Here is a 20,259-nt window from a genome sequence, read left to right as displayed (position 1 = left end):
AAAAAAGTGATACAGAACTGTAATGACATCTTAGAAAAAGAGCTGTTTGCAGGTTACAACCCTTTCCTTTACTCTGAGTGCTGGCTCACCTTCCTTTCAACAACCTCTATTACAGCTTGGATTTTTCAAGTTAAAAAGTTAAGATCCTCATGAAGAAAATCAAATTATTGTGGAGAAAGCCTGACTCATGAGCATCTCCAGGAGGAGACTTACCACAGATATATGCTACCTTGTATGTAAATGCTACCAAACTCTTACACACTTTGAACCCCACTTTTTCTGTATTTACGCTTACATTTTCTCATTGATTACTTGACTTCTTTGGACATCAATCACAACTCTGTGCTTCTAGTGAATTTACTGTGCACAGAAAGCTTTACACCTTTTTCTATCGGGTACTGAGTCCAGCATTTTAAGTCTTTATTTGGAACTGATTATACTGAAAAGGCCTTCACCCATCCAGTGCTTATTACCCTATCAAAACCAACTACTGTTAACCTGTAATAGCTGAGTATATCCCGATCTTCCTTCTGTCCTTCCTTAGCATCCTGAGCCAACTCTCTGACACTCTTACTGCGGATTTCCTTGTTGCTGTCTCGCCAGAATAGCCAAACTTCTTCCTCATCTTCTCCAACCTCTAGAGTGTTTTCTCCACTTGATACCTCTTCAAACTCAAACCGAGAGAGAACCAACCTTGCAGAAAGAAAGGGATTAAACAACAAAATAATGCAGTCCATGATATGTTAAAATATGTTGTTTTAGGACAACTGCTGAGTTGCACAGGGGCACAGTAACAGTGATCTGCATAGTCGCTCCGGAGACTTGCATTCATGGTACTATACATAGCTTTTGTTTCTCAACATGGCCACACAAAAAATCCCAAATAATGTAGGTAAAATCGAAGAGACATTGCCTTATGCTACATGATGACCTTAGGTGTTCAGATACTATTGTTTGAGCATGGTATTAAAACCTAGTTAGAGCAAAGCGCTGAATATGCAATGTGAACAGTAATCCACATAGACATATGGTATATTTTTGATTGGTTCTAAAAGGGAATTTAATTTTGTGGTCATCTATGTGGCTGAAGAAACAAGGGTATCACCTAGGGCAAGACAAATTAATGTCCAAAAAGACTTCTATGTAGGAAGCATTGATTCAAAAAACATCTAGGAGGATATTATCAATCAGTTTATGTATTCACCCAAACTCTTTGATTGAGCAAGCAAACTTTGATCTATTCAATATCCCACAAATGAAAAATGGAACAGAACTTCATTCACTTTGGGTGTCAGAAACATAATTAAGTTAGAAGAATGACCTCAGACCTAAAATGGTAATCAGGGTTCTTAGAACCTGGCCAAAAGAAGGGTCACTAACTACATAAGCAAGAGGCACAAATTAAACAGATCAGCAAGAGACACTGAAACCTGGCAGAGTTCTGGCAGAGAGACAAACATTAAGACACAAGATTTTTAATCTTGTCCAGCCTGGAAATAGCACCTTCAAGTCTCTTCTGTTTACCTAGGTTTCATTTATTATCTAGCAAAGACAGATTTTACTCTTCTTGACCTTTTTTTTTCCCCAATATTAACCTTCTCTCAATTCCACATGCCAAGTAAACCCAGCTTTATCGAAGCTACTTGGAATTTGGTGCCCGTTATGGAAGCACATGCATCGTTTGGTTGTTCCCAAGAGATGAAAACTGAAATTTTGACCTGAGGTGGAATGGGCGACAATAAAAATACCAGCTTTTGCACTGCTGTGGGCATGTGCACAGCGGTCAGAGAGCTGGCTGAAAATTTCTCATCAGAATGATTCTTCCGATTAAAAATATGCTTTTCACGAGACTGAAATTTCCTGCGAAAAATTTCATTTTTGGCACGCACACACAAAAAAATATCAGATTTTTCTTGAGGAAAACCAAAATGATGGCTCCCCACCTGACAGGCTCTTGTCAATTTCACAATCCCTATGTGAAATAGATAAAACCTTTCCTGGAGAACTTCTAAGGTTGAGCACCAGGATGCTCTTCCTCCCCTGGGAAATGGGAAGCTGAATGTCTGGGCTCTCTGCCTCTCCAGCTCCTGGATCTGCAAAAGGAGGCAGACTCTTTTCCTGACTGGCTCCTAGAGCTGCAGGTAGAGAATTAACAGCAAGGGTAGAAAGCTCTTTTAATTTCATTTGTGAAATTAACAAGAGCTTTCTGGGTGGACAGCAGGGAAGCCAAAAAAATTCCATTTCAATTCCCCCGAACTGGAATTTTTCTTAAAAACCTTTCCTGAGGAAGATGATGATGATGTTTTGATGCTTTTGATGTTTTGTCTTAGTTCAGCACAATTTTTTTATTCAAAAATGTGAAAGTTTTCATGGGAAGAATTTTTCATTTTTCAGAGAGCTCTAAGTTCCTAAAGGTGCTGCTGACTGCAGTCAATCTGCCATGGCAAACCTAAGGGCCAGGAGAACAACCAGACTCATGGGATGTGGAACACCATCTTATACACGCCTGCTGCTACATAGCAAATCCCAGAATAACTGCTTATCCAGCTCAGATGAGAGAGCATTTTAGCACTTTTAAATTAAAATGGTTCAAGACTTAAAACATGTTACATAAGACTGCAGCTTCTCTTAGTGTTATCAAGCTTCCTGATGAAAATGTTAAATATCTGAAAGCTATTTAGAGTACACAGGGCTAGGAACCCATGTGGCAGTCATTTTGGTGCCTCCAACACTCCTCTATCGTGTACTTAGAAAGGCCCTCACACATTCTAAGTTTGGTACTCTCTGTTGTCTTGAGGCTCGTGTTCTCAACGCTCTGACCCACCTTCCTTATATGCCAATTAGAAAGCTATTCATAAATAAGTCTCAGCTTACTTTGTCTCTATGAGTATGTCTGCATTGGCTGGATTCAACACAGCTTTACAAATCAGTTCCTGTGTCACCGGAATAGACTTGTTCATGGAAACACACAGATCTGAGAGATAATCCAAAAACCTATTGGGAAATAAAAAGACAGAACACATTAAATCTCTGTCGAGGTTCTTCAGTTGACTCATTCTACATTTTATAAAGAGAAAACATTTGGAAAAACCAAGTTACGTTGCAAAACAAGTGAGGCCATTACCTTGGTGGAAAGTCATGGTCTGGGTCAGAGGCAAGAGTGGATTAAACATGCTTCCCAAATACAGAAATAAGTTGCCTGCAACAGATCTCAGAATAAGAGGAAAAGGTAACTTGGTCCCAATATCAATCCATCTTACCTGGGCTCCCTGTTTTTTCTCACAAGACTAACAAAAGTATCAATCTCAGCAGCCGTAATGTGCTTCTCCAGCAGTTTGCGATTGTTATGAAGCAACGCTGTAATAGTATCTTCCGCCAAAACGTCATAACCAATTTGTTTCTGCATGAAGCCGAACTGCTTGGCTATGTATTCCTGAGAAAGAAGGAGGAAAAGGTATTCTAATCTCACTTGAAATTTAAAGGAAAAATTGTTAGCTGTTTATATCAGTATCCTAAAGGAACAGCTTGGTTAGGTTCTATTGTTTCTATGATTTAGGACCACACTGAAAAGCAGGGAAAAAACATAACACAGAACAGCTTAAACTGTACCCAATCTTGGGTAAACAAACCCACCTACCCACACCACCAGCCTTTTAGACAGGTTAACACATAACTAACCTGATTCTTTCTGTAATCTTGCTGTGAGTGCCTCAGCACCCTGTAGCAGAGCCGGCAAATGTGTCTGAAAGGAGCATGACGCTGGTCCCCAAGCTCCTCCAGCCTCAACATTGGCCCATCTCCACAGTCTGTAAACGGTGCTTGTAACAGCTTGAAAATCTATGGGATTATTTTTGAAAATAAAGATTGATAAGTGCTACCTAAACTTAATGAAGGTCAGTGGGTGTACCTACACATGCCCATGCCCCCTTGTTGCTACTTTATGGCCTCTGTCTTGTCAGAACCAGAGCATAGTTTAAATCTTGCCTACACCACCACAGCCACATGTCAATTCTGGAAGCCATCAGTTTCTTTCACATGAACTTCCATAAAGCTTCTTATAGCTGCAAAGTCTGGACAAAGGAGCAGTCTCTGAAAAGGACGTGGCTGATCACTTATGTCCAACCCTAGATGCTTTTCCTTTTATCCTTTGGTTCTGCCCCTTGTGGTATCTTCCAGCAATGGGACACCCAGAGTTACACTTTGACCGACACCGCCAGAAGATTGCTCAAAGCTAATGAGGCAGAATTTGCCTTATCCCAACTAACTTGTACTGTTCCTGTATTCCGAGCACCTACTCTCTCCTCAGAATCTCTGTCACATGATGAAAACGATCTTACCTGCTTTAGGATATTTTGCTCTCTCATCAGCTTTTGCCGCTCACGATTTGGTTTAGAAAATACCACTTCAAGCACATCTTGCCCAGAATTAGTTCCACCCGTAACAAAGTAAACCAAATCTTCCAGCAGCTTGGTAACAGACCTATATAAAAAACAAAAGTGTCAACACAGAATTGGAACAGTCAGTTGTGAAAAGAATTAACAAAGACTGAAATGTTTCAAATGTTATGTTAAAACGATTTAACCAGGAGATAATCCAGAGGTAAGAGCACATGGGAGTGGAACAACAACTAACTGGAAACTAGTTTTCCTGGTTGATGTAGATTTATTGTTAAATAGCCACATTACAGAGGAAGTGGAAATGCCGTATCTTTAGTACTCAATACACTGGCTATTGTGTTATTGTACGGCCAGATAATCAGATAGAGGGCCTCTTAACTCAAATAGAGGCCTACATTTTGGAAGTTTAAGGTCCTTATTTCTATGTACCAGGCTGTACACATTCATTACATGTAGTCACAAATTCTACAGACACTGCAAGGGGTGAGGGGGGGGGGTTGCAAGAAGTCATGTGTTCAGCCCTTGAAGCAAGTTAAATTAGATGTTCCACATTCATTTTCCAGACTGTTTCAACATAGGCACGCAATGGACCATTCCTCCCAGCCCTACAATGAATACAGATTCATAGGCCAGAAGGGACCATAATGATCAGCTCTAGTCTGACCTCCTGCACTTTGCAGGCTACAGAACCTCACCTATCCATTCCTTTAGTAGGCCCATAACCTCTGGCTGAGTTACTGAGTTAAATCTTGATTTAAAGATTAAGTTACAAAGAATCCACTATTTACTCTAGTTTAAACCAGCAGGTGACCCATGCCCCATCGTGCAGAGGAAGGTGGAAAAAAAACCAGTCTTTCTGCCAATCTGGCCTGCAAGAAAATTCCTTCCTGACCCCAAATATAGCAAATCAGTTAGACCCTGAACATGCCAGACACCTGGGAAAGAATCCTCCCCGTCTAGTGTCCCATGTCCAGCTGCTGGGGATATTTCAAATTAGCAGTTGCACATGGGCCATATGCCATTGTAGGCAGTCTCATCATACATCCCCTTTATTAAACTTACCAAGCTCAGTCTTGAAAGAAGTTAGGTTCCCCCCCCCATACCCCTCTTGAAAGGCTGTTCCAGAACTTAACTCCTCAAAGATTAGAAACCTTTGTCTAATTTCAGATCTAAATGTACTCATGACCAGTTTATATCATTTGTTCTTGTGCCAACATTAGTCCTTAACTTAAGTAACTTCTCTTCCTCCCTGGTGCTTATATTTCTGATGTATTTGTGGAGAGCAATCATATCTCCCCTCAACCTTTGCTGTGTTAGGCTAAACAAGCCAAGTTCCTTAAGTTGGTTCTCCATTCCTCTGATCATCCTAGTAGCCCTTCTTGCTCCCTGTTCCATTTTGAATTCATCTTTCTTAAACATACATAGAAGATCAGAATTGCACACAGTATTAGAAATGAGGTCTCACCAGTGCCTTGTATAATGGTAATAATACTTTCTTAGCTCTACTGGAAATACCTCACCTGATGCATCCTAGGATTATATTAGCTTTTTTTCACGGTCGCATCACATTGGTAACTCTTAGTCATCCTCTGATCGACAAATACACCCAGATCTTTCTCCTTCTCTGTCACTTCAAAATGGGAAGTACTCAGTTTATAGTGAAAAGTCTTGTTAGTTTCTAAATGCATAACTATTAAATTTCATCCCATTTCTATTACTCTGGTTTTCAAGGTCATCCAAATCTTCTCATATGAGATTCTGGTTCTCCTCGGTCTTTGCAATTCATACCAAATTTGCATCATCTGCAAATTTTATTGGCACAGAAAGTGAGAGCGTGCTAAAGTCATTACTGAAAATGTTAAAGAAGATTGGTCCCAGAACTGATCCTCGAGGAACTCCGCTAGTAACCTCACTCCAGTCTGATAGTTCACCTTTCAACATAACCCACTGTAGTCTCCCTTTTAACCAGATCCTTACTGACCTTTTAATTCTTATATCAATCCCCATCTTCTCCCATTTAACTAATAATTTCCCATGTGGAACGGTATCAAATGCTTTACTGAAATCCAGGTAGATTAGATCAACTGCATTTCATTTATCTAGATAACTCGTTATCTTCTCAAAGAAATAGACCAGATCTACCTTACTCGATCTACCTTTTGTAAAATCACATTATACTTTATGACAATTACTGTTTACCTCTATGTTAACTGTGCTCTCTTTCAAAATTTGTTCTAAGTGCATACAGTTGAGGTCTAGTGTCTAGTTCAGGGATCTCAAACTCAAATCACCACGAGGGCCACATGAGGATTAGTACATTGGCCCGAGGGCCGCATCACTGACACCTTTTCACAGTGGCGGATTTAGAGTTAGTGGGGCCCTGTGCTCAGCTTCATTTTTGGGCCCCTGTGGGGGAGCACTCTCTTATCCCCCCCCCCATTTTTTATTTTTTTTTCTCCATTCTCCTCCTGGGGCTCAGGGCTGGGGGGGAGTTAGGGTGTGTGAGGGGGCTCAGGGTGGGGGTGCAGGGTCTGGGCAGGAGTTAGGGTATGGGAGGAGGCTCAGGGTGGGGGTGCGGGGTCTGGGCAGGAGTTAGGGACTTAGGGTGTGGGAGGGGGCACAGGGCTGGGGCAGGCAAGGGGGGCAGAGCACTTACCTGGGGCAGCTCCTGTTTGGTGCAGGGGGGGTGCAGGTGGTTCCGCGCAGTGCGGCACCGCCCCCATGGCCGCGATTCTGGGAGCCGCCCGCCGCCAGGCAGAGCCGCCCAGATTGCAGGGACTGCAGGGCCCTGGGCTGCAGCTCTAAAGCCCCTTTTGGAATGTGGCCCTGCGAACATGGGCAGAGGACTCGGGAGGAGCAGGGGCAGCCGGAGAGAAGCAGCAGTTTCCCCTGCAAAGCGCCGCTTCTCTGCGGCCAGTTGTGCAGCTGTCCTGTCCTCCTCCTGAGTCCTCCAGCCTGCGTTCGCAGCGCTCCCGCCATCCACAACCCCCGCCTGCTGCCCTGAACATGCTGTGTCCCTCCCCCCTCCCTCCTGGAAAGTCCTAAGCATCACCAAACAGCTGTTTGGCGGCAGGCCGAGGAGCCGGGACTCAGCGTGCTGGGGGGGCGGAGGTGGGGGGTGAGGGGAACTATGGCAGGCCACAGGAAATAACTCTGGGGGCTGCATGTGGCCCGCGTGTTTGAGACCCTCAGTCTAGTTCCTAAGATATCAATTCTGCAAAAAATCAAGGAGGGCTTCAGGGAACAGAGACTGAGATCCTCTGATATCACAGAATCATAGAAATGTAAGGTAGATATCAATAATCAAATCCAACCCCTTGAGCTGTACCAATACCATGTAAACCTAGATCTCCCTGACAGATGTTTGTCCAACCTCTTTTTAAAAACCTCCAACGATAAGGTTTCCACAACCTCCCAGGGAAGCCTATTCCAGAGTGTAACTACCCCTGTAGTTAGAAAGTTTTTCTAATTTTTCTAGTTTTTCTAACCTAAATCTCCCTTGCTGCAGATTAAGTCCATTACTTCTTATCCTACCTTCAGTGGACATGGAGAACAACTGATCACTGTTCTCTTTATAACAGCCTTTAACTTATTTGAAGAGTGTTATCAAGTTCCCCCTCAGTCTTCTCTTTTCAAGACTAAACATGCCCAGCTTTTTAACCTTTCCTTCAAAGGCACATTTTCTAAACTTCTTCTCTTTTTTTTCTTTTTCTTCTGGACTATCTCCAATTTGTCCCCATCTTTCCTAAAACGTGGCACGCAGAACTGGACACAGTAATCCAGCTGATGCCTCACTAGTGCTGAGTAGAGCAGGACAATAACCTCCTATTTCTTACATATGACACTCCTGTTAATAAACCCCAGAATGATATTAGCCTTTTTCACAACTGTATCACATTGTTGACTCATTCAATTTACAATTCACTATAACCCCCAGATCCTTTTCAGAAGTACTACCATCTAGTCAGTTATTCCCCATTTTGTAGGTGTGCATTTGATTTTTCCTCCTTACGTGAAGTACTCTGCACTAGGGCCTAGGCTATTGAATTTCATCCTGTTGCATTCAGACCAATTCTCCAATCTGTCAAGGTCGCTTTGAATTCTAATCCTGTTTTCCAAAGATCTTGCAACCCCTCCCAGTTTGGTGTCACCTGCAAATGTTATAATGAAAATACTGAAAAGCATCGGATCCAGGACTGACCCCTGTGGGACCCTACTAGATACACCCTCCCAGTTTGACAGTTTTCAGGGTATAATGAACAGTCATGGATGGGGTCCACTGCTTTCTATATGCACGGGTTTTGGTCCATGTGATCTATATTGTGCCGGGATTCATTGGTGATGCTCCCCACAAGCCTATATTCATCCCCTCTGTGAAGGCATGTGGGGGAAGCAAACTTCTCCAGTAAGCAATTAGTAGTTGATAACTACTCTTTGAGCATGGTCTTTCAACCAGCTGTAAAGCCATTTTATAGTAATTTCATCTAGACCACATCTCCATAGTTTGCTTATGAGAATGTCATGTGGGATGGTGTCAAAAGACTTATTAAAATCAAGATATATCATATCTACTGCTTCCCTCCATCCACTAGGCCAGTAACCCTGTGAAAGATTTGTTCCTGACAAATCCATGCTAGCGATTACTTATAACCCCATCACCATCCATGTGCTTACAACATGATTTTTAATAATTTGTTCCACAGTCTTTCCAGTTATCGAAGTTAGGCTGACCGGTCTGTAAATTCCCAAGGTTCTCTTTGTTCTTTCAAACACAAGGGTGGGGAATAAAACTAACTTCAGTAAAGGCAGCAGCCCTATTAGTACAAGAAGCTTGCTTCTTGAGCCTCCTACCTTCTTTCGTTCTGGGTGATCGTTCCCTTTTCCAACTTGCCAGCAATGGAACCCAACACTTTGCTTGCATCGTTTGCAAAGTCCAAGTCCCGAACTTCTGCAGGAGAAACTGGTACTATAGCAAAAGCTTCTTTGTCCTCTTTTACTGGAGAGGTACCAATCTAAAACCCAAGACAAAAAGGGGCAAAGCAGCAGTAAAGTAACTCAGTAATATTAAGACATGAAAGAAACCACAGTCCTAACAGTTGAGATTAGAAACAGCAGTACAAGATTTTTGATAGAATAAGTTTAACAACAAAACACTTCAATGCAAATCTATAGTTCTCCAATTCAAGACTTTTGCAGTCTCAAACCAGACAAACCACAAACACCCAAAAGACATGCTGTTCCTGATGATTACATTATAGAGAAAACTAAAAAGCCCAATCACTCAACTAATGTTAGTGCTTAATTTTTTCGTTACAATACTTAATATTGCACTGTTATTTGACTAACTCAGCAGAATAATAAGCCTCAAGGGCTCAGCATTTTTAATATTGGAAGTATTTTTATGAAAACACAGAAGTCAAAAGAAGGATTTGTTAAAGTTACAGGACTTACTTTAAGCATCACAGGTTTCTCTTCTTCTTTATCAATTGGGATGTTGGTGCTATGAACCCAGGTGTTAGTACACAGGTGTCTAAGCCTGACATAGGAGTTCCTACAACACAGCCAATAGTTGTAACAATTAGACAGTTTCCAAGACACGTAATTGATCAGTAATCCTAGGTGTGTACAACTTCCAAGTCATTGGCAGGAACGACTAATCGGAGACAGATTATTTTCTGCTGGAAACAGGGTGTCCCATAATTAGAATAAAGCTTTTTAAATTAGCAACACAAGTTAAAACTCTTCAGTTTTTTCTGTATTGTGAACTCCACTCCAAAGTGCATCTATATCTTAACTTACTGCAGCTGAACTTCCAACAATTCCTGTGCATAAATGGGAAAGGAAAAGCTACCCGAAAGCAGTACTTATTCTTTGAAAACCATTTGGTCACTTACCATGCACAATCTATAACCTGTTCAAGCGTCACAGAAAGTAATAAAAAATTGTTCCCATAAAAAACAAAAAAGTTGCCACAGGGGACACTCACCTCACACACACACGCGCATGCACTCTCTGCGCCCGATATATTTATTTAATAGTATAAAGCAGCAAAGACTAGGGGACTGCTAGCAGTCCTTTCACCTCAGAAGACATTGGTTTAAATTTCTGTTAGGTCAAAATTTTCCACAAATTTGGTGGTCTCAACCTAAGCCACAGCTCAGATCAAAAACCACAACCAGGGGCATCATGTCAATCTACTGACAGACTAAGAACTAGAACAGCAGGGCAATCCAGGAAGGATTAAGCTAGCCGAGCATTGATTTGTGTGTGTAGGAAGCATGCACAGCACTCATGTAATCACAATTACACATGAACAGTTTTTTTGTTCCCTTGTTTTGGAGCTGGAATTTCAACTTAGCCACGAAATGTTACTTAAAACTCAAGCTCTGTTAAGGTGGCTCACCTTTAGTGACTAACACAAATATTCTGAAACAATTTGCAGTAAAACAAACAAGTTCAAGTTTACCCACACAAACGTGAAGGGTATGCCTACACCTTCTCAGCGGTGTGATTCCCAGCACGGGTAGGCAGACTTGCATGAGCTCCTCTTGAGCTAGCATGCTAATACCAGCGGTGTGGACATTGTGACATGGCAGCAGCTTGGGCTAGCCATCCAAGCTCAGACCCAGGGGATCAGGCTTGGACTCAGGTGGCTAGCCCAAGCTGCTGCCCATGTCACAATGCTATTTTAGTGCGCTAACTCAAGAGGAGCTTGAGCAAATCTGCTTGCCTGTGCTGGGACCCACACCTCCCAGTTACAGTGTAGACATACTCTAAAAGTTTTATGCCTAAAAGGTAGAGTCACATCAATAGTTTTTACATGGTCTCAAGAAACTTCCTAGTCACAGAGACCCTTAAGCCTAACTATACAAAAAAGCTGACACTCTTCAAGTTTTTAAGAACTGCTTATCTGTGACAACTGATGACCATCGTGGAATAATTTTATTCCTAGTGTTGGCTTCAGAAAGGCTTTGCTCCTATTGGTCTCCTCTAGATCTATGCTTTGCACTTACCAAAAAAGTACAATGCAAGAGAATGGCTACAAAGGAAGTATTAGCCACCACATATCTGCACCTGTACAACTGCTGAAAGCCATACAAGACACTCACTGAAAGGAACTCAATTTAGTTTACTAAATAGGACACATGGAGTTCATTGATTCTGACCTGGAGATCAATCAATCAGTTTAGACAAAATGCAAATTATTTATATAAAAAGCAGATTACTTCATCTTTGGAGCATGCAATGTGTCTTAACTAAGTTTGTAATGCATGTAGTGAATAAATAGCGCCATTAAAATGTTTCATTAGTAGAAAATAACACTGTTGAGCATGAGGAGCAATATGCAGAATTCACACACCTAGAACATAAGAATGGCCCTACTAGGTCAGACCTTTGGTCCACCTAGCCCAGTATCCTGTCTTCCGACTGTGGCCGGTGCCAGGTGACCCAGAGGGAATGAACAGAATAGGTAATCATCAAGTGATCCATTCCCTGTCGCTCATTCCCAGCTTCTGGCAAACAGAGGATAGGGACACCATTCCTGCCCATCCCGGCTAATAGCCATTGATGGGCCTATCCCTCATGAATTTATCTAGTTCTTTTTTGAACCCTGTTACGGTCTTGGCCTTCACAACATCCTCTGGCAAGGTGTTCCACAGGTTGACTGTGCGTTGTGTGAAGAAATGCTTCCTTTTATTTGTTTCAAACCTGCTGCCTATTAATTTCATTTGGTGACCCCTAGTTCTTGTATTATGAGAAGTAGTAAAGAACACTTCCTTATCTACTTTCTCTATACCAGTCATGATTTAATAGACCTCAATCATATCTCCCCTTAGCTGTCTCTTTTCCAAGCTGAAAAGTCCCAGTCTTATTAATCTCTCCTCATATGGAAGCCATTCCATACCCCTAATCATTTTTGTTGTCTTTTTCTGAACCTTTTCCAATTCCAATATATCTTTTTTGAGATGGGGCGACCACGTCTTCACACAGTATTCAAGATGTGGGCATATCATCAATTTATATAGAGGTAACATGATATTTTCTGTCCTATTATCTATTCTTTAATTATTCCCAGCATTCTGTTCGCTTTTTTGACTGCCGCTGCACAGTGACTCCAAGATCTCTTTCTTGAGTGGTAACAGCTAATTTAGACCCCGTTGTTTTATATGTGTAGTTGGGACTATGCTTTCCAATGTGCATTACTTTGCATTTATCAACATTAAATTTCATCTGCCATTTTGTTGCCTAGTCACTCAATTTTGTGAGATCCTTTTGTAGCTCTTCTCAGTCTGCCTGGGTCTTAACTATCTTAAGTAATTTTGTATCTGTACATTTTGCCATCTCACTGTTGACCCCTTTTTCCAGATCATTTATGAATATGTTGAATAGGACTGGTCCCAGAACAGACCCCCTGGAGGACACCACTATTTACCTCTCTCCACTCTGAAAACTGACCATTTATACCTACCCTTTGTTTCCTATCTTTTAATCAGTTACCAATCCATGAGAGCACCTTCTTTCTTATCCCATGGCAGCTTACTTTGCGTAAGAGCTTTTGTCAAAGGCATTCTGAAAATCTAAGTACACTATATCCACTGGCTCCCCTTGGTCCACATGTTTGTTGACCCCCTCAAAGAATTCTAGTTGATTGGTGGGGCATGATTTCCCTTTACTAAAACCATGTTGACTCTTCCTCAACAAATTATGTTCAGCTATATGTCTGACAATATTGTTCTTGGTTATAGTTTCAACCAGTTTGCCCAGTACTAAAGTCAGGCTTTCAGGCCTATAATTGCTGGGATCACCTCTGGAGCCCCCCCCCCTTTTTTTTTAACCTAACCCTTTAGCAATATAGATAGAGTGTGAACATGAATTCAGGAGACCTGAATCCTATCCCTGGCTTGCTGCAGGACCTTGGGCAAGTCACTTCCGCTCTGTGCCTCAGTTTCCCCCGCTGGAACGTGGGGAAAATGATATTGCCATCTCCTTTATAAATTTCTTGAAGATATATTGATGAAGTACTATATAACTGTCAGGTGTTACTACTAGTAATACCTTTAATTAACTTGAAAGAGAAACAGTGAAAAACTGTTCTGTAATCTTAAAAATAAATGCTGTAGTGTCGCCATCTTTCAGCATCCCGTGGTTCCAGTAGCAACATCATCCAAGGAGGATATTCAACTCAAACTGGGTACTGCTGTAAGCCTGTAAGAAGTGAGAACCTATTGAATTTAACCATCATACCTTGGGACAAGGCTATCTCCCCCTCGTAAAGTGGTGGGGTCCAGCTCAAAGATAGAGGAGATATCGTTTCCTTCAGGTACGGACACCAGAGAGTAAGCCATCTTCTCCTGAGCATTATGCAACCCTCTTCTGGATGCATCTTGGTCAGGATCTGTCTATGGAAAGAATCCAATCAAATGAAGTCAGAAATGCTATCCCAAGAACTGTCAGACCAGTGTGAAAAGCCAAGCATTATATCAATGTGTTTTATAATTTGTGCACACAAATATCAACCTCTCCAAGCGCTGGTACTAGCAGAAGCTCCAGCTGTGCTTTAGAACAGAAATAAAACTGACAGACAATTAGCTGCTTTTGCCAAATACAGTTCTTCACTTTGTCTGCTGTTGGTAACTTTTGAACATCTCTGGGTTATAATGTAATAATTCCTAAGTAATGCTGTGTCTATGTCTTTTTACATTAAGTGCCAGAAAATACACTCAAATTGCCAAAACATTCACTTCACAACACACTGAAAACCCAGATTAGCTTCAGACTCTGCTGCAGATGATCCATGTCCGACAAAAGCCTTACCCTAGAGACTGCTGCTGAAGGGCTCCAGAAGTCTACTTGATAACTATAATTTTAAATAAATATTTTGTAAGCAGCAAAAATGACAGCTGGCAATTCTGTTTCCCAGTCACGTCAATATTAACGGTATCTAACGGATTCCAACAGCAGAAACGGAATTATAGTGGTCAGTCACTGACGAAACAATGAAAGGTAACCGAGAAGTTAGCCAGCTGGTAGTTTTCACCTCAGTTCATGGCATTTAGCCTTGCACATTCAAATGTGTCCAATGCACAACAGAAAAACAAGGCAACAACATCTGCTAGCACAATATTAAGTGTTGACCAGGTTAATACTTTCATTAATGAATTTAGCTTTATTAATGCATTGAGACGTGAAATCACCAACATTTCTTAAATGAACAAGAACTTGGATGACTACATTATCAAGTAGATAATGTTGTTTTTGCTGATACAAACTAACACGGCTACCACTCTGAAAAGTATAAAGTAGCAAAGTCAGAAAAACTGAAGCTCAAGGTGGGAAAATATGAGGAAAAGCTGTGGTTCACTCTTCCTTTAAGACCTTTCTTGGGAACATCAGCAGGAATCTCCAATCAGTAAGGTAAAGATGTTAGCAAGTGAGGCCAAGACTTTCAAAACACAGGGGCCCAAGGCCCATATTTAAACATGATTTTTAAAATGAGCTGAGAACCAACAACTCCAATGAACTTCAATGGGAAATGTTGGGATCTCAGTACTGGTGAACGTCAGGCCACTTAGTAAGGGACCTCAGCAGTGAATTAGGAGCCTAAACTTAAAACAATCTATTTCTGAAAATCTGAACTTGAGGAGTTCAAAGAGCTAGGATTGTATGAAAGCTATAGAATGCTTACCGTGTTATATATGTACTTCAGGATATTCTGTCATTATGACATTTGTAGCAAGTGAACTTGGCTGTGAAGTGGAGATATTTACAGTTTTGATTTGTCCTTCAGTAATAGGATGGTAAATATATGGACTAGACATGCAAATTGGTGATTTGCATTTTAAACAAATGCAGCTATATATTCAATCTACTCTACACTTGTACTGAATTCTCAAAACCTTCATTTGCCTTCAACAAACCTCTTGCTGATCTCCAAACATGGCAGCTGCTGAAAATTCACACAATTCACTATGTCTGGCAGCTGAGGCAATATCCTAGCCAATTCTAGAAATTATGGCAAAGCTACAAACCAGGGAGCAGCAAACAACAGGCAATAGAAAGTGAGAGATCTTAGATAAGATTATTACATCCACGCAGAACTAAAGTTTCACCTACAAAAGCATCATTGCAAAATTCACACAATGGATCCCCTGTAATGTTGAAGGGTGCAGTTTGGGACATATTATTCATGCTCATTCAAATCAAACCTCTGCACTGATCATTAATTGAGGGATAAGGAAAGAAAGCCAGGGCACATACTGTGCAGAGAGACTTGCAGTCTTGAGAATGATTTAGGCTTGAATAAAGTTACTGTACCCAAATAAGGTTAGGATGCTAACACCATTTCTAAGTTAAAGGAGTTTAAACCATATTTGTATGTTAGAGAGATTATATGCTCTTGTCATTTGTTTATGGTCTATTTTCGCCACCTGGTGGTGAAGAAGTATAAGCAGAAAACCAGAAACCACTTAACAAAGGTTTCAGAGTAACAGCCGTGTTAGTCTGTATTCGCAAGTGAGCTGTAGCTCACAAAAGCTCATGCTCAAATAAATTGGTTAGTCTCTAAGGTGCCACAAGTACTCCTTTTCTTTTCACTTATCAAAGTTTACTCCAAGATTCCATCAACACCTGAACTCATTTTGGAATGAGGGACTTGTGTGTAATGACAGTGGCAAAAATGAAAGTCTTTTCTGATTTCCAAAGAGGTACTAGAAACCATTAGTGTTTTCCTAGAAAGTTAAGATAGAAGTTGGTTTTCACTATCCAGAATATGTACTAAATAGTGTCGCCAGGAGGGCAGCATTTTCTACAAAGCAGTACAGGAAAATGAGTTATAACGGGAAATAACTGGAGTAACTTTTGGGTATCTGGTGGCAAATGTTTTTTTTAATGGTTACCACTTTAGATGACTTTCATATGTAGACAAGGTGACAGGCCAACTAATACGCCTACAAAGAAAATTTGAGCTTTTCTCCCTTCCATGCATCAAGATACATTCTTCTCTTCTCCACGGAGACAAGCTTTTCTTCCTGATTTCTAAACAAAGCCATCTTCCCTTATGCAGGACATTGATTAGGAAATAGAGGTTATGGCATCATAAGCCTACAGTCTCATCCAAATGAAAAATACAATCCACAAGGGAAAGTGCTGTTCCAGTTATACCTGCTGTCACCAATAGTTTTGATTTGCAAATACAGTGGCCATACAGTATGTCTGCTTCCCTAGTCACATCAATAGGAGGCTTCTGGTAATTCATACTCTATCATGTAAATCAAACAGCATCTTGAGTAAGTGTGATGTAACTCCACAACATTTATTGGAAAGGACATCACACTCGCTTTTACTGGTCATTCAAAACAATGACATCAAAATTAACCACTGGTTGGGCACGGTTCTTGTTTTATAGCCTAATTATTTATCATGGTTTTCCTATGATAATTTAACAGATGAGAAATTGTTCCTTAGAGATGGCTTTCATTTGTGAAATCAACCACTTCATTTGGCCCCCGGGATAAAGGCAGCATTCGGGATATTTAGTAACAGATCTCATCTTGAGAAACTTGCTCTTCAGACTTGGAGAAAGAAAATGCATCGAAGAGGTGACGAGTTCAGCTTTCTGAGAAATGGTTCAGATGCTATCCTGAGAGGAGCTATTCAAGAATCACGATACCTAGAAGTGCATAGCTTTTCAACATCCTCTAAAGCCTACTACACCAATCTTCAGTAGTCAGCCTCAGGATAGAGCACTGCATGCAGTACCTTCCAGCCATGCTTAATTTCGACTTTCTTTCGTAGCAGAAATGCCTTGTATCATCTGTTCACTTGACAATCAGATACCAAGGCTTGAGTCAAGCCTTCCTAATCAGGGGCAAAACTGTACTTTTGCCTATACTTACTGAGGATTGACACTCCTGGCCATCTTCCTCATAGTCAGGGTTTACCTGATGAAACAGAATCACAGGCAAGTCAACAGTTTAGTTTTCCAACCCCGAGTATAAAATTTCCTCAGGGAGATCTAGCTTATTCCATAGCAGATGCATCTTTTTCTACAGAAGTACACCATGTTGGGTTCTTCAGTCTAGCAGACAAAAGCATAACAAGATCCAATGGCTGGAAGTTGAAAGTAGACAAATTCAGACGGCAGATAAGGCAGACATTTTTAACAGTGAGGGCAATTAACCACTGGAACAATTTATTAAGGGTTGTGCTGGGTTGTCCATCACTGGCAATTTTTTAACCAAGATTGGATGTTTTTCTAGAAAATATGCTCTAGGAATTATTTTTGGGAAGTTCTGTAGCCTGTGTTATACATCAGCCTGTGTTATATTTCAGACTAGTTTACCATACTGGTCCCTTCAGGCCTCGGAATCTATAAACACATACAATGCGATCAACTTTTAAAAAGCAAAAACAAAAACAGACAAAAACGAACCAGGCAGTTGTGTAGCCAGGAACAGAATTAAGCAATCAGCAAACTTGCAAAAGAGACTCAACTAACCAGCTCAGGACATCACTAAAGCCGGGAAACAAGGAAATTTTGTGAAAATTTTGTCAAGCTTTTAAATTTTGAAATCACAATTAAATTTCAAAACATTTCAACCAGCTTTAGAAGTCGCTACAAGAAACATCTTGATCATGTCATCATTTGAAATGTTCCCTTGATAAAAACTATTTTTGCCATAATATGCACAAATTCATCAATTTCTCCCATTTCATCTTTGCATCAGTGTGTTTCCATGTTTTCACAGCTGATTAACCAGCCCAGGATTTGCTAAGCAACCTCTATAATCCACCAGTCCTGTTGATCCATTTTGTACTTGGCAAAATGCTACTAAGTGTTTTGGAATCTGCTTACTAGAAAAGCATAAAGCAGGATTATTTCAACTGAACTCTTGCGTTCACCATGATGGGCTATATTGCCTTTCTTTACTCCAACCTCCCTTGCATATCCCCAGCATCTTACTTTTACAAATATGCTTGTCTTCATTTACACAAGTGTGTTTCAAGATACACAGAGTCAGGCTAGTTTCAGTGAGTATTCACAGGTATTAACAGTTCACCTTTGAAAATGCTTGGATAGGTAAATGTTCATGACAATTCCTAGAAGGCTTCTATAACTCTTAACTTCTCTTTTATGAACAATTTTATGTTCTGTTTGGAAATAAAAAAAATCCAGAGGATCCAACAATGGGTTTAATTTATTTCCCCAAACATGTAGCGAAAGGTTCTCCCCATTCACAGTACAATTCACTTTCCCACTAATGAGCTCATCTTGATGTTGATTGTTTACATAAAATTGTGACACTTATTGTCTAAACTTTTTAACAAAAAGAAGTCACCACCCATCCCTAACAAAAACAGTAGGGACCCATTGTCATTCTTATAGTGCAGTGTTTTTTTCCAAGCATCTTTCAAGAAAATATCTTGTTTCATGGGTCTGGCACTTTGATACTCCCTATTCATGCATAATTTCATCCTTAGTAATACTAATCCTACATAGTGATCATTCACTAATATGTTTCCAATCCTCAATTAGTTAGGCAACCACAATTTTTCAGGAAGGGATAAAGGAAGACAGCACTGACAGGAGAAGAGGCAGAGTTTATGGGTCCTCCCCATGGTATTTACCTCTGCTGCTAAGTAGTGTCCAGTAGCAAGATGTTTGAACCGAAAAAGACTATTCCAGTATCCTGCACCACCTCGACAAGGGTCATGTTGCACCACCTGGAAAAAGAGAAAGAGGGGCCATATTCTGAATTTCAGTGGCTTGCCCCTCAGGTTAGTACTGTTGTATTTCACCTTCAGGCATGTAAGAACATAAGAACGGCCATACTGGGTCAGACCAAAGGTCCATCTAGCCCAGTATCTAGATGGAAATCTTACTTAAAAAAAAAATAACTAAATCAATCATGTGGAGCAAGGTTTTAAATAAAAGCACCAATCGTTACAATAAAACCACTTGTGCAGCCTCAGAGATGCCGTCCTTACCTCGACTTCCCACAGTGCTTTTGAACTAGTTGCCGAAGTGGCCGACTGTCTCCCCGTAGTTCTCAGGAAGACATGCTGCTTCTTTCTGTGCTCATCGCAAGTCAGAAATTTCTCCTGCTCCGCATGAAACAACCTTACCACATCTCCCTGTCAAAGCCAAGACAGAATGATCATCACAAACTAGACAATACAGACATCACACTATTAAAAAGCCAGCAGCAAGATGAATTTCCAAACTTACCCCTTTTAAAATATCATCTTTGTTATCACTCCATTTCATGAAAAGGACTATTTTCCAGCTCGTGTTGCAGTTCACAGAGTTGACCTAGAACAAAAACTAGTATCACTAGTCACACTAGCAGTATGTAAAACACTGCAAAGCACTGCCCTTTTCTTTACAGTGGAAAGAGAATTTGAACAGTATACTGCAATCCCTGTTTACTACTGAATGAAATGAAACACCAATCCAGAAAGACTATGGCCTGCACTCAATCCTGCAGAAAATCACAGTAACTATATTTAACGTTAGTACCTAACTCATTACGTGGATACCTCATCTCGCTATGTCAAGAATAGAGCTGGATGACACTTTTCACCAAAAAGGCAGTCTTGATTGACCCAAAACTATTCGTAAATCCGACACCAATTAACCAAATAATTTTGACCAGGAAAAAGAAAAATCAGGCTAGATTCACAGAAACACAGGATTGGATGTGGTTCACCAACAAAGTGGTGGTCCGCAGACCGGCCATCGGCTGCCGGTCTGCACGTGCATTGGAAAAAAAGATTGCTGGTCCCCCACATCAGATAGCTTGAGAAGCACTGGTCTAGGACACTTCCCTGGGATGTAGGAGACCCAGGTTCAAATCCTCGC

The 20,259-nt window shown here is 40.9% G+C and overlaps 1 protein-coding gene across 2 annotated transcripts in view; it reads right to left on the bottom strand.

The window, feature by feature from the left end:
- ITPR1 (inositol 1,4,5-trisphosphate receptor type 1) overlaps positions 1-20,259 on the bottom strand; it is a 247,403-nt gene that overhangs the window by 153,101 nt on the left and 74,043 nt on the right. For both annotated transcript variants that reach the window (XM_073351182.1, XM_073351183.1), the window contains 12 exons: positions 19,627-19,710; positions 19,386-19,532; positions 19,026-19,121; positions 17,294-17,338; positions 13,644-13,798; positions 9,849-9,948; positions 9,249-9,409; positions 4,338-4,479; positions 3,679-3,837; positions 3,261-3,433; positions 2,875-2,994; positions 499-693 (listed from right to left, as the gene is read on the bottom strand). In XM_073351182.1, the coding sequence (XP_073207283.1) occupies positions 499-693; positions 2,875-2,994; positions 3,261-3,433; positions 3,679-3,837; positions 4,338-4,479; positions 9,249-9,409; positions 9,849-9,948; positions 13,644-13,798; positions 17,294-17,338; positions 19,026-19,121; positions 19,386-19,532; positions 19,627-19,710 (1,577 nt within the window). The remainder of the gene's footprint in view (positions 1-498; positions 694-2,874; positions 2,995-3,260; positions 3,434-3,678; positions 3,838-4,337; positions 4,480-9,248; positions 9,410-9,848; positions 9,949-13,643; positions 13,799-17,293; positions 17,339-19,025; positions 19,122-19,385; positions 19,533-19,626; positions 19,711-20,259) is intronic.

Source organism: Lepidochelys kempii, chromosome 7, assembly GCF_965140265.1.
Source record: "Lepidochelys kempii isolate rLepKem1 chromosome 7, rLepKem1.hap2, whole genome shotgun sequence".
NCBI classification, from domain to species: domain Eukaryota; kingdom Metazoa; phylum Chordata; order Testudines; family Cheloniidae; genus Lepidochelys; species Lepidochelys kempii.
The sequence above is the reverse complement of the archived record's forward strand: the minus strand, read 5'-3'. Positions and strand labels throughout refer to the sequence as shown.